Below are 23,260 nucleotides of genomic sequence, written 5' to 3'. Positions count from 1 at the left end.
GCAAGGACACCTGGTAGCCTGGTAAAGAGGACCTAACACTCTCTGCTACACACACACTACCACACCCCGCACCACCCCAAGCCAAGCAAGGCTGTAGGAGGCAGCTGCCAGGCCTGGCAGAGGAGGAGCCTGTCTCCGAAGTTCTGCCCACTTCGGCCAGCAGCTCCAAAGCCCCGGGGAGGCACAGCCATAGCACCTCCCAGTGGTGCCTTCGGGGAAGAGTAGGAAGAGGAGCTGGGCCCAGCGACAAGAAAGCCTACTCCTCCATCCCTGACCCTGCAGACCTCTGGTTGTGTCCTGAATTTACCCGATTCCTTGGCCCCCACATCATGTCCCCCTTAGCCAACTGAAGTCTAAATGAATCTTTCAGGGAATTTCAAAATTCCCTCTTCTTGGAGCCTGCCCACTTCCCTCACCCTCCTGCCTCAGCCTGCATGCTCAGCCAATTATAAACCCCCCAACAGGGAGCACTGCCTGGGACTGTGGCCTGGTGAGCTGGGGGGCACTCAGGTCAGAGGTGAATCGAGCCTCGGTCTGGTGGGTGGGGGGGCAGGTGGGCAGAGACTGCTGTTGCTGGGCAGGTAAGGAGCGATGTCTGCAGTGGGATGGCATGGGCAAGACTTTTCCAGTAACCGGCCTCTGCCCAGCTCAGTGTCCCTGGTAAATGTTTACTGAATGAATGCTGTGGCTGCAGGGACGGGAAAAATGGGAGAATCAATGATCTGCAATTCCCAGTGGGGCCGGGCTTGAAGAAAGGGGAAATGGAGGGCCCCGCCTCTCCCCTCATCCTCAACAGCTCTACCCAGAGAGGGAGTGCAAACAAGGGACCCAAGAACTGAGTCTGGTTGTTTATTGAATGCAAACTCATTCATAGAAAACAGAAATACAACCACAGCATGGGGACATAAAACAGTTCTGAGAAAAGACCCAGGCCCGCCTCCTCACCCAGCCCGAGCAGAGCTATAGAAACAAGTTTGGGAGAGTAGAACATGTTCCCATCCCCAAGGCAGAGGCCCCACCTGAGCTCCCCCCATCCTTGGCATCTGGAATGGACCAGGGGGGACAGAGGGCATCCAAAGACCAGGGTGGCCAAGGTGCCCAGAGCTAGGGCGACTCAGTGTAAACTCCAAGGTTTCATAGGTATGTGTGTGCATGACTAATACAGAGCTTGGCTGAAGACTGGCCAGAAACTCAGAAGTCAGCCCTGGGTCCTACAGCAAGGCTAGGACTGGACACGCAGAGGAAAACAGCACATCCCTTCCCGAAGCCCCTTTCTAAGGTAGGCACTGGGGCGCCCACGGCTATAGAGGAGGCAGGATGGGCTGAACTCTGTATCATCCCTCCTTTGCCCCTGGACATTCTTGGGCAGTGTCAATGGCACTGAAAGGCCCCCAGCTGGGGCTTGGCAGGACTAAGGGCCTGGAAAGAAAGGGAAGGGGTGAGTTGCTTCTCCCTCCAGCCCTGGTGCTGGCATCCGTCTGGGGCTGACGGGACAAAGAGGTGACCTCTGAATTCAGCCTCTTGGATCAGAAGGCGGTTCTCAAATTGGGCCGACCGCATTACTAAAGAGCCAGCCTGAGCACAGGTCAGAGAAAAGAGGGTACTCACTGCCCCGGGCCCCTTGCAGGCCTTAGCACCAAAAGTCTGGCACCAGCTGGCCAACACCCAAAATCTCATACCCCATCCATCCTGGCTGACAGGAATGGGCAGTGATGGCAGCCAGGGACAGCCCCTAAGAGAACTGGGGCCCTGATACAGGACAGAGATTCAGGCCCCAGACCAGGCCCTGCAACAGGAGTCTGGGAGGAAAAAGGGGCCTTAGGTCCCAAGCTGGAGCGTTGTGGGGAGCAGGACGGGCAAAATGCAAGGCATGAAGTGGGCGGGGTGTCCCTTCCATCCTTCCTCTTGCAGAGGGACAAATGGAGAGCCAAAAGACGGGGGCCCGTGGAAGGCCCCAACACTGAGAAGAAAGCAGCAATTTGGCCAATGTCTCAGGTTCCAGGGGAGCAGGCCTCCTCCTTGGCAGAAGGCAGCTGCAAGGCTCCATGCCACCCCACGACGGTCGCAGGCCAAGCCTAGGCAAGACCTGGCTATCCTGCTGCCATCCAGTGCTGGGCAGCAGTGCTGGGACTCATTCTCACAGCACAATGGAGTGCCCGGTCTGTGCCACACAGGAGCTCAGGGCCCCTTGAGGTGAAGCGAAGGGCCCGGCCCCTGCTAGAAGACGTAGATCTTGTCCCGCCGCACGGTGTCCAGGTCATCATCCAGCGTCAGCAACACCTGAGGGGGTGAGCGCCAGATCAGCCGCGGAGAAGGAGGCAGCTGCCACCTCCACACCACCCACCCGGCTCGGCCGGGAGACCCACGTACCAGGAAGGACCCAAACATGGCAATGGAGGAGAGGAAGTGCCAGATGTCGTGGTCATCGAAGAAGTCGAGGAGGATGCAGTCCCGGTTGTGCTCCCTCGACTCCGCAGGGGTTTTCTTGGGGAGCAACAAGAAAAAACTGCCAAATGACCCCGCTCTGGCAGGGCCAGGCCAGACCCATCTGCCATCTTGCTCCTGGGGTACCCTCTCTCCAGCCCCAGGCAGGACAGCAGCAATTCTGACCTGTCCCTCCTCCTTGTCCCCACCCACTCCTGATCTAAGAAATGGCCTTGGGCCATCGGGTGCTGTGGCTCAGGCCTGTGATCCCAGCTCTTAGGGAGGCAGAGGCAGGATAGCTTGAGCCCAGGAGTTGAGACCTGCCTGGGCAATGGAGCAAGACGCCGTTCTCCACAAAAAGGAAAAAAACAAAAAGACAAAAAAAAAAATAAGCGCAACTCCCCTCAAATAAATGGCCTTTGGTTACAAACTTCTCCCTGAGTTCGCTGGCTTCTCTTCCCTTTTCCTTCACTCTTACCCTCCTTCCTTCTGATTCTCTTCCCTTGACCTAAAAGCACAGGGTTGCGACAGCCTTGAAGGCCATCTCACTCCCTTCCCGGCCGTGGACTCCGCCCCTGCTCTAGTCTCTTTGCAAGCTCACGGTTTTCCCAAAGCACTACTGTCAGGTCACAACCCTGCTCCGGGACAGCAGCCATGACTTGTAGCACTCAAGGTCCTCCCTGCTCTACCCATAAGCTCTAACCCATAAACTCATCCAGGCTCCGTCTGTCTGTGCTACATGCTGAGGCCACACACATAACGAAGACCTGCCCTGCCCTCAGGGAGCTCACAGTCAGCTCGGCTCCCAAATGAGTGTACTCACTGACCTCCAAATCTGCCCCTGTATCATTACTAAGGTGAGAGCAAGTCTGGGCCCTGGGGCTCTTCCCCATCACCCAAGGCTTTTATAGCCCAGGAAGCTTTCCTGGACTCCTAACTCAGAGAGACCCTCAGTCCTCTCCTCCTGCCTCGGCTTGCCTGTGCCCCGTGCCCTTCCTTTCATGCATCACATTGTAAACAGCACTAACAGTCCTTCTGGCCTCTTCAGCTAGCTTGTCTCTCAGAGACCCTGTCAGACTTAGTTTCCCAGAATTAACGCCTGACATGTGGTAGGTGCCCTATGAGGCAGAGAAGAGAGCCTAGCCTCTTGGGCTTTAAGCGCCAACTGCGACGCTCCCTGGCTATGTGCCCTGGGAAAGTCACTTGGCCTCTCTGAGCCTCAGCTGGCTTATAAGTAACATGGAGCTGTCTCCAGGCTGGAATGCTAGGAGGATTAACTGGGAAAGCAGCTATGAAAGTGCTGGCCTATGGTAGCTGTTCCCAAATGATGTTCGTTTAAATTTTTTTTTTTAGACAGGGTCTGTTGTCCAGGCTATAGTATAGTGGTGAGATCTCAGCTCACTGCAGCCTGGAGCTTCTGCACAGGTTACCTTCCTGCCTCAGCTTCCAGGGTAGCTAGGACTACTGGTGCATGCCACAACGCCGGGCTAATTTTTGTATTTTATTTATTTATTTTTTTTTGTAGAGATGGGCTCTTGCTATATTGCCCAGGCTAGTCTTGAATGCCTCAAGCGATCCTCCTGCCTCAGGTTCCCAAAGTGCTGGGATTACAGGTATTAACCACCACGCCCAGCCCCATTTTAAAACAATGTTTAAAAAGAGGACTGGCCACTTGTCGGTTCACGAGGAGCCTGTGAGGGAGTACTCACCTGCCAGGTGCTGAGTCCCTGGAAGAAGAAGAAGAGTGCGAAGCCCCAGACCACGGAGGTGCAGACAATGCAGAGCAGAGGGATGAGCTTGATCCTCTCCCCGCTCCGGAGCTGGGAGCGGCCAGGCAGGGCAGCAGTGTGAGGGCTCACCCCACTCACCCAGCCGTCCCACCCGGCCTTTCCCAGATTTCCTTTCCTTGTGGCCTCCCAGGCCTTCGGGACTGCTCCTTGGATTCATACCATTCCACGCTACCACAGAGCTTAAGCTGCCTCCGCCCCACTGCGCCTCCATGCATCCAAAACCCTGTGTTGGGATGGTGCACTAGCCCGGAGGCACTGATGGGGCTCCAATCAGAGTGTATGGCAGGATGGTTCCTGGGGAAGCACCTGATCCTGAGAGGCTCACACCCTACCTCCCCTGAGCCCCTTCTGCACGGATATCCAACCACGGCAATGGATAGGGGCCCTTACAACTGCAGCCTAAAATACCACCCATTTCAAGGGCCCCTGGAAGGGGCTCAAGTAAATTGCCTTTGGGCTGGAGTTGGCTCCCAGGGACCCATGCAAGAGGCTTTAGCCTCTCGCCTCTGCAACCAGCAAAGACAGGACAGAAAACTTCTCACTGACCCTCTCTGCTGCCAGGCCCACCTCCCTCCCCAGAAAGCAGAGCAGCTGACAGAGGGGGTCCAGCTAGCCCCTCCCACCTTCATGATGATGTAGAAGGCGAAGTAAAGGAGCAGGTTGCAGATGCCAATGGCCAACAAGTACGAGGCAAAATCATTGGGGCGCATGATGAGCCCGTAGGCAGCCCTGGCAAGAGGGAATAAGGGCGGTGAAGCAGGAAGGCCAAGGGCAAGGAAGTGCTCTCCCTGCCCTGCCCTGCCATATTTTATTAAGATACTGGGCTGCATTCAGAGGCTCACAGAAGATTCTAGACGCCCAGATGCCAAGAGAGAGAAGAGAGGCCAAGACCTGTCTTCTTAGCCCCCATGTCTTATGCCCAACATTTGGAAGTTGTCCTCAGCCCCTGAGGCAGCCAGAGGCTGGCCAAGTCCCCAGCTCTTCACCCAGCCAGGCCACCACCTCCAACCGGACTCACAGTGACCAGTTGATGACGTTGCCCATGACCAGCAGCACCATGCGGTCCTGGAGAGAAGCAGGGACACAGGGGCTAAGGGCAGGGGCAGGGAGGGAGGTGGAAGAAGGCCCAGCCAGCTGGTTCCCACCCCCACCAGCCCTGCCACAGCCCCCCGTCCTCAGCCCAGCTCCCCTCCCCCATCAGAGGGAAGAAAGGTGAGGAGAATGGGGCAGGGGAGCCAGGCAGGTACCACATAGAGTGGCCCACTGCACTGCCGGATGCAGTCTGTGTAGAGCACGTGGAGGATGCGACGGAAGATCCCCGAGTCTGCAAAGAGAAGGGAGTGGCACTGACAAGGCCCAGGGCACCCTCCTTTGCTGGACTCCTGGGCTGTGGCAGCTGAGGAGCCCAGGTCTGATCTAATTCCCCACCCAGTGACTCCTCCAGGGCCCCCAAGAAGACAGAAGCTGAGCATCTCCATGTGTCCAAGTTCCCGAGGCGCCCCAGGCCCCTCCCCCAGGCCCTGCCCGGAGCGTGCCCTCACCCAGTTTCCAGCGGCCCATGTAATAGAGCTGCGTGCTGAGGAGCAGCGTGGCGATGATGTGGATGATAGAGAAGATGATCCAGAACGCCGTGTTCCCTTTGCCAAAGACCTGTTGGGAGGCCACCCAGGGCAGCAGTGAGGGCGCAGAGGGAAGTGGCTCGTACAGCACACCCTTCTTGGGGCTCGCTGCTCAGCCAGGCTGGGATTCTGAGAGGGGGCCCAGGAAGGCATCTCAGGGCAGGAGCAGGAATCTCTCCTGCAGGAGGCGGCAGAGGGTATCCACCATGCATGTGAACACGCGTGCACCCTTCCTATCATACAGGCTGAGCAGAGCAGGTCAGACCCTCACCACGCCCAACACAGAGAAGAAGATGACGATGGCCAGACAGGCGTAGGCACTGTAGGCACTGGCGTTGATGTCCGGGTGCCGCTTCTGGTAGAGCTTCAGCATGCAGAGTCCAGCGATCATGTACATGAATGATGTGTCTAGGGTGGGGAGCACGGAAGGGAGCTGCAGAAATGGCCAAGCCCCAGCAGAGAACTCCTGGCCCCAACAATCCCAAAGGAAGGGAAGGCCCTGGTGCCTTGCCATGGCCACGGACCGAGTGGGTGGCAGGGTGGCATTTGAATTCCAGTTCTGTAGTTGTCCCTGCCACACCACACTGCCACCCCACTGACCATCACCCACAGTCTGACATCTCTTGAAGACAGGGACAACTTGGTCTGAGTGTCTTAGTCTGTGAGTACCCTGAGATCAGGGATCCCTTTTTTTTTTTTTTTTTTTTTTTGAGATGGAGTCTCACTCTGTCACCTAGGCTGGAGTGCAAAGGCGTGATCTCGGCTCACTGCAACCTCTGCCTCCTGGGCTCAACCAGTTCTCTTGCCTCAGCTTCCCGAGTAGCTGGGATTACAGACGTGCACCACCACACCAAGCTAATTTTTGCATTTTTAGTGCAGATGGGGTTTCACCATGTTGGCCAGGCTGGTCTTAAAACTACTGACCTCAGCTGATCCCCCCGCCTCAGCCTCCCAAAGTGCTGGGATTACAGGCATGAGCCCCGTGCCTGGCACAGGGACCCTTTCTTAATTATCCTGTTTTCTTCAGTGCTGCACACGCCTTTACACAGGAAGGGCTTGACAGACGAATGAAGTAGCATCTAGGTGCCCACTTCCCATAGGCTAGAATGTGTGCACACTCAGGCACGCCAGCCTTGGAGTTTCCTACAGGGCTATCTTGAGGATCTCTGTGGGTGACTTGGGAATGGTGAAGGACTCAGGCAGGTCTCTGCTGCAGGTTGAGCCAGAAAAGGAGGCCCCACTCACCAAACTGGAAATTGGTATAGTTAGGGCACACGTGATAGCAAGCACTGAGCAGCCCCTCCATCATCAGGGCTGTGCCCATGGCGTAGAACAGCCCAAAGTGTTTGGGGATCCCACATTCCTGTTGGGGAGAGAGAGAAGGGAGGGGAGGGAGGAATTGAGGTAGGAAGGGAAGAAGGGACCCAAAAGAGGGACCCTGAGAGCAGTGGAAGAGGAAAAGGGGTGGGGTGTGTGTTGAATGTGTGTGCAGGGGAGGGCTGGCCTAGGCAGGCTAGGCAAGGAAGGGCCAGCCAGGGTGGGGTGGGCTGGGCTGGATAGGGTGGGCCAGACAGGGCTGGGGAGGGGAGGGCTGGGGAGGGCAGGGCCAAGCCTGCCAGAAAGGGCCTCCTAGAGCCAAGGCCTGGGGCCTGCACCAGCGCGGAGCTGAGGTCACAGGCAGGCAGGTGCTCCCTCACCAGGGCGTAGAGGTCGTTGCGCAGCAAGGCCCGGTTGTGGTTGATCTCCCGCTGCAGGATGATGAGCAGGAAGAGCAGCCCCAGCAGGATGTACCCCAGGTTGCTGAGGATGTTGTTGAAGGCGCTAGAAGGGGCAGCACAAGGCGGACTGCTTGGACCTCACACCCAGGCCTCTTCCCCAGCCCAGGTAAGCATTGCAAAGCCCAGCTCCTGCCCCGGTTCACCCTTGGCCTGGAGAAGGGACCTCCCCACATGACCCCCACCTGAGGTTGCCCAGTGGGTGGGCGCAGAGGAAGTTGTAGTAGCAGATGTCCTGATTCCCTGTAACATTCACCACCTGTAGCAGGAGCCGAGGCAGGGAGCAGGCTTGTTGTCACACCCCTCAGCCGATGCCCCGCCACCCGGGGCCCCTTTGGCTAAAAAGAGCAAGCGCCACCATAGCTAGCAGGTGTGAACACACAGCACTCCAGGCATGTGCTCCTTCTGAGAACACAGGTGCCAAGCAGCACAGTCACCACCCCCGCTCATTAGGTGTGGCTGAAAACCCTGAGGCATGACCGTGATGGAAGTTCTCACCCCATGGGACAGAGAAAAGGGAAGGGAAACTGACACTTACAAAGTACCAGGGCTTTTGTTTCCTAATCCCCACAACAACCCAGGGAGGGACTATCTTTAGTTCGGGCCACTCCCATTTTGCAGAAGAAGAAACTGACACTGGGGTGGGGACAGCTAACTGATTTGCCACGAGTCACTTAGCTGGGAAGGCAGAGCTGGGATCTGAACCCAGGTCCTGTGACTTAAGACCAGAGCCCCAGGCTGGGAGGCTCTGCACTTTGGGGCAGTGTCCCAGGCTGTGGCAAAGGTGAGCCTGCCCTGTCCTCTCACCGTCTGGTAGGTGATCACCAGCTGAACCACGGGAAGGGCATAGAAGACGGCAATGGTGGCGATGTTCCTGCGGAGCAGGAGGGCGGCAGTGAGGCGGGCAGCACCCAGGCTGCCACGCACCCACAAAGAGCAGAGCCCCAGCCGCTTGGCCCGCTCACCAGAAGTAGATCTGGTACTTTTTCCGCAGAACACGCTTGTCCTTCCGTGCCAGGTCAGCCACATAGAGGTATTGCTGGGGAGAAGCTGCAATCAGCCCCACTTACTGCTGCTCAGGAGAAGTCCCCTCCCCCAGATTAGAGGTGGACAAGAGGGGCCTCCCTCAGAGAGGGCTGAATTTAGGTGGGCAGGGTTCAAGGCCATCCCACTGCTGCAGCCGCTTAGACCAGGAGGGTTTGGACAATCAGGCCGGAAGGGTTTGGAGGTTACGTTTCCCTGGCATCTGCCCTGCCCAGCTGAGCCCCTTCCTTCTGCTTCCCTAAATGCCACGTCAGTGGGAACATGCTGGGGCTGGAACACAGAACGTCCCTTTCGGGAAATGCCTGACCGGGCCAGACCCATGGGTCAGACCTTGGTGCGAATGACGTTCTTGTCTGAGTCGATGTCGGTCAGCGTGTCGTAGTCGTCCTCCTCCACAGAGCTCATGGAGTCCACCCGTGGCCGAGTACCCACAGGTTCAAAGGAGCGGCCTGGGAAGAGGGGGACGGAGGGGTTGCACTGGTGGCCACAAAACCCATAGTGGCCCTCGCCCATCTGAGGCAATTATAAAAATTATTAGGCATTAGGGAAGAGGCAAATTGAGGGCTGGGGCTCAGAGTTGGGGTGGAGGTGGGCTCAGAAGCTGGGAGGAGACCTCAGGTGCTCCTAAGTCCTGGGGGAGGAAGGTAGACTCTAGAAGAGGCCAGCAAACAGGGGCCATTCTAGCTGTGCTCTGCTCCTGGCACCCCTCACGGGCTAGGGCTTCCCAGGCCAGGACACTGAGCAGACCCCAGGCCCCAGACCCAAGCAGCAGGATTGAACTCCGCGAGTCATGTTGATCAGCGGTGCCTGGTCCTGTGAGTTCTGAGAAGACACTGCCTTGGCTGCCGCTGGGTTAAAGACCCAGTGGGCCTGGGGTGCAGAAAGGGCATCTCTCCTTTATCGAGAGGTCAGAATGTGATCCCCATGCCTGTGAGCCCTCCCCTGGCAGGCCAGGGAGTGAGGGCACTGTCGAGGCAGATGGTAAACTAGAATGTCCGGTCTCCGGGGAGCTGAGGCACCACCCAGCCAAAGGAGCCTGTGCCCTGCTGCTATCTCAGAAGACACAAGAGCGGGCAATTACTGGAATTACATGGGGAAGCCATGCACATAGAATCTTTCTGGCCCCAGAGCTGGCAGTCAACCAGAGCCAGCAGGCACTGATTGGCAAAGCAGCCCTCCCCACATCTACCCATGGCAATGTACAGCTGCCGCATCTGGCCAGAGGGGAGGCGCCGCTTGAACTGGTCATGCCCTTCAAAGGAAAAGGAAAGTTACCAGGGAACTGGGGCCAAGGAGGAGGGGATGAGGGAAGAGAGGGGTTAGGAAAAGAGCAGGCCCTTCCCGGGTTCCAGCACCTGGCAGAAGAGGCAACTGCCCACCATGACGTTTTACCTAGCCAGTGCCAGCCTGCACCACACAGCCCCTCCCAGCCTGGCCCACTCACCCTGGTAACCATAAGAGAGGTCCCCGGTGCCAGTGCTGTCAACGAGACCATCAGTGGATCCAGAACCACTCTCTGCAAGGAACGATCAGTGGTGAGGCAGGAAGGAGAGGCCGCAGGGAAAGGGGATCTGAGCATCTGCAGAAGGTGTAGGGGCTGAAGGAGGTGGCTCCCACTTTATCGCCTCAGAGGTGGTGGCCTAAGGAGACCAGGTGGTACCCCAGCAAGCCTGGCCCTGGCTGTGACACATACCAAAGGAGCCATAATTGTAACCCTCATAAGGGGAGCTGCCAGGAAAAGAATCCGCCAGGACTCGAGGGTGACCTGCAAAGAGAAGTCAAGGTCCGTTGGCACTGGATGAAGAGAGAGGCCTAGAGCCAGGGAGAACAAAGGACGATCCAGAGAAGACAGCCACAGGGAGGCCATGCCAGCGGCCAAGAAGCAGCCCCTACCCAGGCAAACACGCCCCACTGCCACCCCTACCACCCACCTCAGCCCCTGCCTGCCTCTCCCATGGAAATGGCGCCACCCTTTGTCTTCCCTCAAGAGACAGGACGTTCAAGAACCGGCACATCTAAGGTCCCAGCAGCAAGGACAGCATGTGGCCCGCCCACCTGCCCTCCGGACAGCCCTGTGCTCCACCTCCCTCCCACTCTGGACTCCAGCTCCTCTGCCCACAGCACCTGGAGCTTACCAAGGAGAGAAGCTAAGAGAGAAGGTCCCACGCAGAAGGAAAGAAAGAGAGGGAAGGGTGGAAGAGAGAGAGAAGGAAAGGTTAATCCCAGAGACCGTGGGCCACACTGCCCAAGGCCGACAGGCAGCACCGCTAGACGTGGAATAAACCAAGCGACAGCCTCAGCCTGAGATGGGCCTGTTAGGGCTGCATGGACATCATAGTCCAGCCTCACTCCCATCTGTGTGTTACCCCAGTCTGAACATCCAGAAGCTCCCACCCCTTCCTCCTCCAAACCCTAGGGAACCATCCACCACTGCCCCCCAAAACACAAAGCGCATTGTGCTCGCCCCACCCAGGCCCCCTGGAGGTACCGCTTTCTGGGCAGGCTCGGTCAATGGCCACCAGCAGGGTCTTCTTCTTCTGCCTGCATGGACAGAACCCACAGGCCACCCAGATGGGACAGGACAAGGATCCCTCTGTGCGGGGCTGGCTTTCCTTCTACCTCTCCACCCCATTCTCATCCCTATGACCCTGTCCTCCACCCTTGGTCCCAGGGTTCCTCACAGGCTGGGGAGCAATATGGGGTCTTCCTGCTTGGGAAGAAGGTTGAGGGGAGGGGATGGTTTCTAGAGAGACGTACGGGCCACAGACTCTAACAGCCCACCATCATCTGCTGCGGATGGTGCAGATTACCCTAGGCTGGCTCAGATCCTGCCAGGTGATCTCCCCCACGCACCTACCCAACCCACCCAGATCACGGGCGGGCCCAGCAGTTCTACTTTACCTCCAGTTCTCCCAGCAGGCCAGGAGGACGGTCAGCAGGTAAAAGGAGAGAAATATGCCCAGGCAAAAGAGCATCCCACTGACGTAAGCCTCAGCTTCCAGGAGAAAACAGGAAGGTGACGGGTCAAAATCTTCCACCACCTCCCGTCATGGCATCCAAAGGCCCTTGTGTCCTTCTCTGCCTAGCCCAACCTCTCACCCCTCTCCCCTAGAATCTAAGGCTCTGCCCAGCCAGTATTAACAACTGGCAGTTCCCCTAATATGCCAAACTCTGACATACTCCTAGTTTTGCTCATGTTGCGCCCTGCGCTAGAACTTTCTCTTCTACTTCTTTTTTTTTTTTTTTCTTTTTTGAGATGGGGTCTTATTCTGTTACCCATGCTGGAGTGCAGTGGCACAATTATAACTCACTGCAGCCTTGAACTCTTGGGCTCCAACCTCCCACCTCAGCCTCCTGAGTAGCTGGGACTACAGATGTGTGCCACCACGCCTGGCCCATTTAAAAAAATTTTTTTTTAGAGGTGGGATCTTGCTAGGTTGCTCAGGCTAGTCTTGAGTTCCGGGCTTCAAACAATTCCCCTGCCTCAGCCTTCCAAAGTGCTGGGATTAGAGGCATAAGCCACCATGCCTGGCCTCTCAAAAACTCCACCTTGACTTCACCCTCCGACCACAGCTCAGGGACCGTCCTTTAGGAAGCCTTCTCTGTCCTACATTTCCACAGTGACCTGTCCTTTGCTCACCACAGCTCTTAACTGCCTCCTGTCCCTCTAGACAGGACCCCAACCCTCCAAGGACTGCCGCCCAAGCACACCACCTGGCATACAGGAGGTGCTCAATAAATATTTGCTGAATAAGTAATTCATATAAGTGAGGCATGCTCTGGCCAGGCACAGTGGCTCACGCCTGTAATCCCAGCACTTTGGGAGGCTGAGGCAGGCAGATCATCTGAGGTCAAGAGTTCGAGACCAGCCTGACCAACATGGTGAAATCCCATCTCTACTAAAAATACAAAAATTATCTGGGCGTGGTGGAGGGTGCCTGTAATCCCAGCTACTTGGGAGAATCACTTGAATCCAGGAAGTAGAGGTTGCAGTGAGTCAAGATCTTGCCACTACACTCCAGCCTGGGCGACAGAGCAAGACTCCATCTCAAAAAAAAAGAGAGAGGCACTTTCTTTCCTCTCTTATCACAGTCCCATAGGGCTCCATTTAATCATATAGTAAATATTTACTGAGCACTGAGTAGGGGCCTGGTACTGGTACTTTCCTGCTAATTTTGTGCTAGCCCTCATAACTTAGTGAGATTAATTGGACAAATTTTACTCCCTCTGTTATAGAGACAGGAAAACTGAGACTCAATCAGGTTACACTGCTGATAAGTGGCAGACAGTGAACTGGACCTCAGTTTTTTCACCTTTAATCATGAACTCTTTGTTCCACAATACACTGGCACTCACCTCCCTGCCCTTCCCATCTAGAAGCCTGCCGAGAACACTCTCCCTTCCTACCCACCAGCACATTTGCATCCTCCTCACCCGCTTCGGGGCAAACCCTGCATCCCAGGTCTGAAAGGAGTAGCCAGAGAGGCTTGTCCCTCCCCACTCAGCCACCCACACTCACATGTGACTGCTTGAGATACAAGCACTGACAGGGTTTTCTGGCGGTGCCCTTGATCAACCGGTTCATCTGGAAGTAAAATGTCAAAGTGGCAAAGTGGCTGCTTGGAGCTTGGCTAGAGTCAGTGGGACCAGGCCTTAGAGAGACTGGAGGCAAAAGCCCATGTCCTGTGAGGTCCACCAATCAGCCATGCAGGCTCTTCTTGCTCCCAGAAAGCAACCAAGCCCGCCCCATCCCTAGCCAGGCCCAGGGCACAAAATGTACCTTCCACAAAGGGGTAGAAAGGCAAGGAGCCCCCACAGGCTTGGTCTTCGGTCTTCACCACCACCACCACATAAAAGCTGTTGCTGGGGAAGTCTTTGCGCTGCAGGATGATGATATTTATCATCATCATCCCCATCACCACCACCACCACCACCACCATCATCATCATCATTCTTTTCTGAATACTTATTCTGGTGCCAGACATTATGTTAAAACTCTTTTTTTTTCTTTTTTTTTGAGATGGAGTTTCACTCTCGTTACCCAGGCTGGAGTGCAGTGGCGCGATCTCGGCTCACCGCAACCTCCGCCTTCTGGGTTCAAGCAATTCTGCTGCCTCAGCCTCCTGAGTAGCTGGGACTATAGGCGCATGCCACCATGCCCAGCTAATTTTTGTATTTTTAGTAGAGACGGGGTTTCACCACGTTGACCAGTATGGTCTTGATCTCTTGACCTTGTGATCCACCTGCCTTGGCCTCCCAAAGTGCTGGGATTACAGGCGTGAGCCACCACGCCCTGCCATGCTAAAACTCTTTATAAGCATTATTTTACTCAATCCTCACAAAGATTCTTTTTTTTCCTCTTTGAGACAGAGTTTCACTCTTTTTGCCCAGGCTGGAGTGCAATGTTGTGATCTCCGCTCACTGCAACCTCTGCCTCCCAGGTTCAAGTGATTCTCCTGCCCCAGCCTCCCGAGTAGCTGAGATTACAGGCGTGTGCCGCCATGCTCAGCTAATTTTTGTCTTTTTAGTAGAGATGGGGTTTCACCATGTTGGCCAGGCTGGCTTTGAAGTCCTGACCTCAGGTGATCTGCCCGCCTCAGCATCCCACTGTGCCGGGATTACAGGCATGAGCCACTGCACCCAGCCCTCTTATTGTTACAATGAATGAAGTAGGCATGACAGCCAAAAGTGGGTACTCTACTCTTTCCCATCCCCAAAAGCAACTGGCATTATGGTTCAACTCTCATAAATCAGAGGACTCAAAGTCACAGGAACGGGAAGGCCAAAGACTCAGTCTTGTGTAAGTTAGGAATGGGCGGAGGAAAAGGAGCTCGAGTTTGGAAAGTCACACAGCTCATCACCCAGCCCCACCTCCCACATGGTCATGTGCATTTCCTACCTGCACGGTGATGGCTGCCTTCTTGGTCATTGTCTGGTACATGCCGATGAAGGCTACGTTGTTGTCCAGGTCATAGACAGGGCACTGCAGAGGGGTGGGAGAGGCAGATGGATGGGAACCTGGCCTGCCCCTCTCTTTAGCAGCCCTGCTGCCTGCTGGGGAAGAGCAAAAGGGCAGGCAACTCACCAGCACATCCTGGATAGAGATGACCGAGCAGGGGAAGGCCTTGTTGGAGGTCACCTTGACAATCACTGAGTCCACACCTTCGGGGAACTCATACTTGAAGTACTGAGGGTGCAGGAAGGAGGGGAGAGCCCCATCTCATGAGGATGCTCTCTTGGCCCCTCTAGAAGGGAACAGTCCCCTATAAGCAAGGACCCAGAATCCTCTGAGGGGTGGGCAGTGGAGACTCTCTGGAGATAGGCCTTGACTGTAGCATCCCCCTTCTCTGTATACCATTCCCTTCAACCTCAGCAGGGGACTCGGGAATGCCTGAGAGGCAACGAGATCCCCTGTCTCTGCACTGTCCCATGCTGTCTGTCCCCCGCCATGTCAGGGCCAGAGCCCCTGTTTCCAGAGAGCCCTCCATGGAGAATCAAGCCAATTCAAAAGTCCAAGCAAAGACTGCTGACCAACTCCTATTCTCATATTCAAGCTCCCCCATTTCTCCTCTCGAGCAGTCAACAGGGAGATGTTACCTGGGGCTGAGCTGCTGTGGTGTTGAAGCTGAACTGCTCCCCGGTCCTGCAGGGCAGAGAAGAGCCCCCCTACAGTCACTCCCAGAACCTGGGGAAGAACCAGCCCTCGTGGTCCCCATGCTCTACCCCACAGACCTGAGCACAAAATCGTCCATGCGGCTGACCCGGAGCTGGTACGTGGTGTTGACCAGGGATAGGGTGGACACATCCACGTAGAAGAACTGAATCTCAGACTCATTCTTGGTGGGGGGCTGACACAGGGTTCGTTCCACTTTTTGGTAGAGGTACTTGCGCTGAAACCTGTGGCCCGAAGCAGAGAGACAGGACGTGAGCACTGTCCCAGCCGGTCTGCCCCTCCAGAGGAGCAAGGCCCCAGCATTCCCCCCACCCAGGCACTGGGGGCAGATCCTGGCCTGCCATAGCAACCAAACCACTCCCCGTTCTGAAAAAAATCAGATGCCCCATTCTCAACTCCATTGCTTCCCAATAAATGGCAGTCATAAAGAGACAGCAAGAGACCGGGGCATGAGACCACACAGCCAGGTTGCAAGAATTCTCCCAATCTCAGTTCTGCCTGGGGTCTAGACTTCCCACACTAGCTGTGTCTATTTCAACTCAGGACTCACAGCTGGGGAAGAAACCAAAGAGAAGTCGGGGTGAAGTGGATTCTTCACAGTGGACGCCACCTCCCTGCGAGGTGCACAAGCTCCCAGCTGGCAGACTTGGCCCTGGTGCTGCTAACCAGCCTCCCAGCCCAGGGAAAGGGGAGGAGAAATGGGGGGCTCCTGGTTAAGGTTCCAGGCAAGGACTGGCCTAAGCCTAGGCCGCCCCCCTTCCCTGACGCCCAGATCCTACTCACATCCCTCGCAGGATTAGGGGCACCTGGAAGGACACCACAGCCTCCTTCTGGCGGACCACAAACAGCAAAGGCGCCCCCTTCTGCTTGTTCAGGACGTTCACGGACACACGCACGCCCTCTGTCTGCAGAACGACATGGAAACGCCTCTCAAGCCTCTGCCACCATGGACACGAGGCTCCAGAGCTCCAGAAACTGTGAGCCCTGCCCTCCCTCATGCCTGCCACTTTGGTCTTTCTCCATCTTGGTCAGGCCAGTGAGTCATCTCTGTCCTGTCCTCTGCCATTACAACCCCCGGACTCCAGGAGGGACCTGTGCTGAGCGCAGCTCCTGGCCAGCAGACATGTGCAGGGCAGAAGGACCCAAGCAACCACAGGGTCTCACTCCCTGCCAGGAAACACAGTGGAGGCCTTGGAAGTCTCCAGGATACCCCATTCCTGTTCATGTGCATAGGATGCACAGGCCTGCACACATGAAGACACAGGCGAGCAAGAAGTGCCCCTCAACCTTCTTCCTTGTAAGCCAGGAAGCCAGCAGGAAGCTCTAATTTAACAACCAACCTGGGGCCAGAGCCCAGAAGGGATGAGAAGGGGAAGGTATTGAAGACCATGTTGTACCCTTAGCTCTCACCAAGGGACAGGGCTGTGGAGAAGTCACTTTACTTCTCTGAGCCTCAACTTCTCCCTCTATAAAATGACACTCAGTTGGGTGCGATGGCTCACCCTTGTAATCCCAGCACTCCGGGCGGCCAAGACAGGCGGATCACCTGAGGTCAGGAGTTTGAGACCAGCCTGGTCAACATGGTGAACCCCCATCTCTACTAAAAATACAAAAATTATCCGGGTGTGGTGGCAGGCGCCTGTAATCCCAACTACTTGGGAGACAAGGCACAAGAATCGCTTGAACCTGGGAGGCAGAAGTTGCCGTGAGCTGAGATCACGCCACTGCACTCCAGCCTGGGTAAGAGAGTGAGATAGGTCTCAAAAAAATAAAAAATAAAATAAAAAGATAAATTGACACCCCTGGAGCTAGGAAGGAACATATATAGGACAACAGGAGCTTAAAGGAAAAAATAAAACTAAATCGATCCTGGAATGCCTGTTATTGGGCTGCTGAAACCCAAGCCCTAGGGCAGCATTTCCCAAAAGGTAAAAACCACAGCTCTCCAGTGCCTTCAGATATGGGAAGAAAGGAAGGGAAGACTCTAAGCGGAAGGAAATCAAACTTCAGAGAACCAGGCACTAGGGGCAGATCCTGGCCTGCCATAGCAACCAAACCATACCCTGTTCAGAAAAAAAATCAGATGCCCCATTCTCAACTGCATGGCTTCTCAGTAAACGGCAGTCATGGAGAGGGAGCAAGAGACCCGGGCATGAGACCACACAGCCAGGTTGCAAAAATTCTCCCAATCTCAGTTCTGCCTGGGGTCTAGGCTTCCCACACTAGCTGTGTCTATTTCAACTCAGGCACTCACAGCTGGGGAAGAAACCAAAGAGAAGTCGGGGTGAAGTGGATTCTTCATAGTGGACAAATTCCCCTTCTCTTCGCACCCAACTTGCAGTTGGCCTTATAAAGCTCTGTCACCATCAACTTACAAGCCCAGCTGGCTCTCCCCGGCAGGAAGAGGGCTGGGAAGCCCTGCCTTCATCTCCCTGGGGAGTCTGAGCAGCAGCTTGCCAGGACAGAGGCTTTCAGTTCTGGGCCAGTCTCATTCCCTTGAGGTTTTCTGGGCAAGCCCAGAAGTAACCCTGTTTCCTTCCCACTCAGACCCCACAGAGCTGTCAGATTCTGGGGTTTAGGGTAGAGAGAAGCCAGGTGTGCTCAGGCCACAACTGTGGTGGAAGAATGGGGGTGGAAGAGAAGATGGGAATGAACCAACTTCAAAAACTGCCCAGTTGGAGCTTCAGAGAAACACTGGTGGCAAAGGAGAAGGACGACTGGTCAAGAGGCTCCAGTGTGGTTCTGGGAACTGGGAACCCGGCAGGGCGGCTCGTTCGTGGGGCCTCCCAAAAGGATAGCAGAGCGGTAGAATCGCCTAGCCCTCGTCGGCTCCCCCACTCGCCCCCGGCCCCCCAGCCCCCAGCCCTCACCCGGTTGCGGGTCACAGTATGGTTGAAGGTGTAGATGTTGACCAGCTCGCTGTTGACCTCATCCACGTAGATGCGCTCAAACTCGGCGTCTTTCTGCGAGACGTTCTTGGGCCCCAGAACCCCCAGATGGCTCTCGACCGAGGCCACCAAGAGCACCAAGAAGGGCAAGCCCAGAGCGAACATGGCCCCAGCAGGACGGCAGTGGCAGCGGTGGCGGCGGCGGCGGTGGCGACAGGCGACAGGACACCTCCGGGACGGGTTGCGGCTGCGGCCGCAGCTTCCAGCATCTCACCAGGACCAGAACTTTAACCCCGGCCTGAGATTAGGAAATGTCCCCTCCCAAGAGCCGCGGAGAGGCTCCCAGGGTCCCCGCAGGAAAGGGGGCGGCCGGGGGGGGGAGGGGATGCGGGCTCCGGGCAGGGGTCCCAGCTCGCGAGGGGCAGAGTACGACCTGAGACCCTGGAGCTCCGGGCCAGGGCCGTGAGAACGAGGGCGGCTGGTTGCCGGGAGCTGGGAGACGCCGAGAAAGGGGAGGGAGGAAGAGCAGGCGGCTGGGGCTGGCGGCAGAGGGAAGCGAATCGCAGGGTGAGGGGCGTGAGAGGTGGTAGCGACCTGACGCCTTGCGGGGCGGCGAGTTTTCCGGGGTGCGGGCCCTTTAAGGGCGGGCGGACGCGCAGGCTGCGACGCACAGAACACTGGAAAGTGAGCTGCGCCGCGGGGTGGTAAACAGCAGGGCTGCTGGCCCGCCCGCTGACGTCAGGGGAAACTGACACAGATTTAAAGGACCAGGTCCCGCCTTTGCCCTTAAAGGGGCTGCAGCTGTGTAGCTGGAGGGGAAAGCCTGCAATGCTTCCTTCAAGTCCTACCCAACTCTCTCGCGTTATTCTGACCATCTCTGAAACTCATGTTGGTATAAGGATTCTGTTAAGGATCTCCAAGTGTTGGGTTTTTGTAGAACAACTCTTCCCTTTGCTCAAACATAAGGATTTCACAACCACCTTTACAACTAACATCGTCCACCCCTGGACCATTTTTTCTCTGGGGATCTTAAAAAATGAAGAACTCAAAGGATTAGGAAACAGGACGGTGGCCCTGCTGGCGGAGGGGAAACGGAGGCAACACTGCAGGAGGAACCCCCATGCCTTTCCCACCCCCCTCTGGAGGGGCCACACAGCTGCAGGAACAGCCTTCCAAGCTTTTCAAGCTTGAGGGGCTGTTTCCCCCCTTCTCTCAGAGGCAGTTACAAAGCTCATTGAAAGATACTGACCTTCAGTGTAAATTGGTGAAAACTTTTGTACAAAATATTTTGGCACTGTTTCAAGAAACTTAAAGAGCTTTATGCCCTTTGATTCAGTAATTCCACTTTTGGACTCTATCCTAAGGAAATAGGAAGCACAGATAAAAATATGCGGGCAGCTATGCTTATCATGTGACATTTATAATATAAAGCAAAAAGGCAACGACTTGGATGTCCATAATGAGGGATTGTTAAATGCACTATCATGAAGACATCAAAAATGATGCCTAAGACTTCAAAGGACATGTAAGTAGAGAATTCAGGATGTGACACTAAACAGACAGTATATAGAGCTGGGTACGGTGGCTCACACCTGTAATCCCAATACTTTGGGAGGTCAAAGCGGGTAGATCACTTGAGGTCAGGAGTTCAAGACCAGGTACGGCCAACATGGTGAACCCCATCTCTATTAAAAATACAAAATTAAAGGGGCGTGGTGGCGTGTGCCTGTAATCCCAGCTACTGGAGAGGCTGAGGCAGGAGATTCGCTTAAATCTGGAAGGCGGAGGTTGCAGTGAGCTGAGATCAGGCCACTGCACTCCTGCCTCGGCTGCAACAGATCGAGACTCCGTCTCAAAAATAAATAAATAAAACTATATATTTCAAATACATATAGACATACACAGAACCAAACACCCCATGTTCTTACTCATAGGTGGGTGTTGAACAATGAGAACACATGGGCACAGGGAGGGGAACGTCACACACTGGGGTCTGTTGGGGAGTGGGGGACTACGGGAGGGACATTGGGCGGTGGGGAGGTTGGGGAGGGAGAACATTGGGAGAAATGCCTGATGTAGGCAACAGGGGGATGGAGACAGCAAACCTATGGCATGTGTGCGCCTATGCAACAATCCTGCAAGATCTGCACATGTACCCCAGAACGTATAGTACAATAAAAAAAAAAAAAGCAGAAAAAAATCATACTAAAAATTTAGCAGTGTCTTCAGGAAGCAAGGTAAATTTTAAAAATAAAATAAAATTTAGCAATAGTTATCTTTCAATTGCAATTTAAAAAATAACACGTTGTGTATCATTTTCCTCTAATTCTAAAAATATAGAATAGTACCAAAAAATAAAAATTAATGGATTGTGGGTGGTTCTTAAATTTTATTTATATTAAAAAAATTTACAAGTGTTCTACAATGTACATATATTGCTTTTTTTTCCACCATATTGCCAGGCTGTTCTCGAACTCCTGATCTCAGTGATCCACCCACCTCGGTCTCCCAAAGTGCTGGGATTATAGGCATGAGCCACTGTACCTGGCCACATATATTGCATTTATAAGACAAATTAGACTTTTTTTTTTTTTTTGAGACGGAATCTCACTCTGTTGCCAGTGCCAGGGTGGAGTGCAGTGGCACGATCTCGGCCCTCTGCAACCTCTGCCTCCCAGGTTCAAGCGATTCTGCTGACTCAGCCTCCTGAGTAGCTGGGACTACAGGCGCGTGCCATCATGCCCAGCTAATTTTTATATTTTTAGTAGAGACGGGATTTAACCATGTTGGCCAGGATGGTCTTGATCTCTTGACCTCGTGATCCGCCCCCCTTGGCCACTCAAAGTTCTGGAATTACAAGCATGAGCCACCACACCCGGCATTTTTTTTTTTTTTTTTTTTGAGACATTCAGTAAGTATTTAATAGGCATTCACTATGCGCCAGGTACTGTTGTAGTTATGCTAGGCAAATGGCGAGTGAGTGAATTAGTTTTGGCCCTTGTCCAAGCATAGCGTACTTGAGGATAAAGACTAGAAGCAGGCTGCAGCAATTGGTGAACCCTGGAAAGTCAGCTGGAAGATAACATGGGTTTCCTTGGCCAACCCTTCATTATGCAGATGGGGAAAGTAATGCTCAGAAAAACTTCAGACCATTAGTAGCTCACTAAACTCAAGTTTGCACCTTAGTCCAGTACTGTTTCCAGTACATCTAGGCAAACATGGATCAGAGAATCCTCGGGATGACAAAAGAGGTTTCTTCATCATGAGCCCTCCATGTAGTCAGCTGCCAAGTTTGGAGAATCAGTGTAGGATTTCCACAGTCTATCTGGACTTCATTTTATTTCATGGTAATCCTGCTCATCTTGCCAGTAAATTATCTGAAACACTAAGAAACACTCCTGATATATTGTCAGGCTGGTCTTGAACTCTTGGCTTCAAGTGATCTGCCTCAGCCTCCCTAGTTGCTGGGATTACAGGTGGGCACCATCATTCCAAGTTGGCCTCTTAACTTTGAGGCAAGATGTGACCCTAGGCCTGTTTTAAATGCACATCCAGAGTCCTACTTCACACTTAATTCATCTTGGGAGGTAGAGTCCAGAAATCTGCAATTTAACAGGGCACTCCAGAAGCTGGTTATGCACAATGAAGTTTGAGAACCACTGCTCCGGAACCAAGCAACTGTGGACTATCACTATTTCTGTCTGCTCCCTTTCCTCTGGCAATACCTGGAGAGAAATCTATCCAAGCAAACTCTTAGGGGATCCTTCCCTTTTGCAAGGTCTCAAGACTTAACTTTTGAATTGTTAGCACTCTGGGTCTACAGAGTTGGGAGGGCAGCAACTGCAGATTTTCTTGCTGTTCTCAGGTCTGCAGAACTTCAGTCCCTCTGCCCCACCCTGCCAGGGAGGGAACAGCACAACCCACTTATGAATAGGTCCTTTCTGAGGTCTGTCCACTGGGAGAGAATGCCTTTTTGTTGGCTGCAGCCAAGTAGTCAGCAAAAAAGGGCAATGGTGGGTCTCAAAGTCAGGCTTGTGAGTGCACAGGGGAGATGTCGAGGCCTCAAGGATGTGATCTTGGCCTTGTGCACAGGTCCAGCTACTGCATTCCCTGCTGTAATATACAAAGAGCTCAATCCTAACCCTGGCCCTCAAGCAGTCAGGGTGGGGTCATAAGGCTCAGATGACTTCTATTTCACAGTGGGCCACCCTTCCTGAGCCTGAGTGCTGAATGGACCAATGAAATGGGACCATTCAACATGCAGCTGAGGAGGTTGCTAGACCCATGAGTCCAGCTCTATTTTAAGTCACAGGGGATTTATAAGTTTGGGGTGAGAGGACAGGGAAGAACCTTCAGCTGTCTCGGGGTATTGTTAAAAAGGAACTGAAGATGGCTGGGTGCCGTGGCTCATGCCTGTAATCCTAGCACTTTGGGAGGCTGAGGTAGGCAGATCACCTGAAGTCAGGAGTTCGAGACCAGCCTGACCATGGAGAAGCCCCATCTCCACTAAAAATACAAAATTAGTCAGGCGTGGTGGCACATGCCTGTAATCCCAGCTACTCAGGAGGCTGAGGCAGGAGAATCACTTGAACCCGGGAGGCAGAGGTTGTGGTGGGCCGAGATCTCACCACTGCACTTCAGCCTGAGCGACAGAGCGAGGCTCCATCTCAAAACAAACAAACGACAAAACAGTGACCTGAAGGCTGCACGCAGAGCAGGATTCTGTAAGAATCACAGTAAATGGGTTAGCTGAATCCAATCAAGTTATTCAGGAACCTGGGAAGTAGGGAGTAGCCATGCCTAGGGGTGGATGACAGAATCAAAACAGATTTTAGAATCAAGTAATGGTATAACTTTAACACAGAAAAAAAGGATTCAAAACCAACCCCTATGAAGGAAATGGACCTGAAACTTTGTTTTCATAAATTATAAAAATTTGGCCGGGCGCGGTGGCTCAAGCCTGTAATCCCAGCACTTTGGGAGGCCGAGGCGGGTGGATCACGAGGTCAAGAGATCGAGACCATCCTGGTCAACACGGTGAAACCCC

General features: G+C 54.4%; 1 protein-coding gene across 5 annotated transcripts; it reads right to left on the bottom strand.

Moving 5' to 3' along the window:
* Window positions 1-833: 833 nt before the first annotated feature.
* On the bottom strand, window positions 834-18,990 carry SIDT2 (SID1 transmembrane family member 2). 5 transcript variants are annotated; one of them, XM_017523369.2, is made up of 28 exons: window positions 18,196-18,990; window positions 16,109-16,230; window positions 15,385-15,549; window positions 15,250-15,295; window positions 14,738-14,839; window positions 14,552-14,635; window positions 13,433-13,532; window positions 13,172-13,237; window positions 11,554-11,647; window positions 11,141-11,193; window positions 10,788-10,799; window positions 10,346-10,417; window positions 10,097-10,168; window positions 9,842-9,904; window positions 8,983-9,101; window positions 8,574-8,647; window positions 8,416-8,482; window positions 7,794-7,867; window positions 7,531-7,654; window positions 7,079-7,196; window positions 6,105-6,241; window positions 5,756-5,864; window positions 5,462-5,538; window positions 5,233-5,279; window positions 4,838-4,943; window positions 4,134-4,244; window positions 2,371-2,484; window positions 834-2,280 (listed from the first exon to the last, which is right to left on the bottom strand). In XM_017523369.2, exons 1-28 carry the CDS (start codon window positions 18,376-18,378, stop codon window positions 2,218-2,220), a joined length of 2,574 nt encoding a protein of 857 aa, XP_017378858.1. In that variant the 5' UTR covers window positions 18,379-18,990; the 3' UTR covers window positions 834-2,217. The 5 variants fall into 5 exon arrangements, with proteins under 5 accessions (XP_017378858.1, XP_017378860.1, XP_017378859.1 ...); XM_017523371.2 differs by lacking the exon at window positions 9,842-9,904; XM_017523370.2 differs by lacking the exon at window positions 10,788-10,799.
* Between the last annotated feature and the right edge of the window lie 4,270 nt (window positions 18,991-23,260).

The sequence above is a fragment of the Cebus imitator genome, unplaced genomic scaffold (assembly GCF_001604975.1).
Source record: "Cebus imitator isolate Cc_AM_T3 unplaced genomic scaffold, Cebus_imitator-1.0 Scaffold28, whole genome shotgun sequence".
NCBI lineage: Eukaryota > Metazoa > Chordata > Mammalia > Primates > Cebidae > Cebus > Cebus imitator.
This window is presented reverse-complemented; position numbering and strand designations above follow the sequence as displayed.

Coding starts and splice junctions, on each gene's coding strand:
- SIDT2 (XM_017523369.2), bottom strand. CDS start 18,378: ATGTTCGCTCTGGGCTTGCCCTTCTTGGTGCTCTTGGTGGCCTCGGTC. Junction 15,296..15,384: donor ATGGACGATTTTGTGCTCAG/GTCTGTGGGGTA, acceptor TCTGCCCTGCAG/GACCGGGGAGCAGTTCAGCT. Junction 14,840..15,249: donor CCACAGCAGCTCAGCCCCAG/GTAACATCTCCC, acceptor CTGCACCCTCAG/TACTTCAAGTATGAGTTCCC.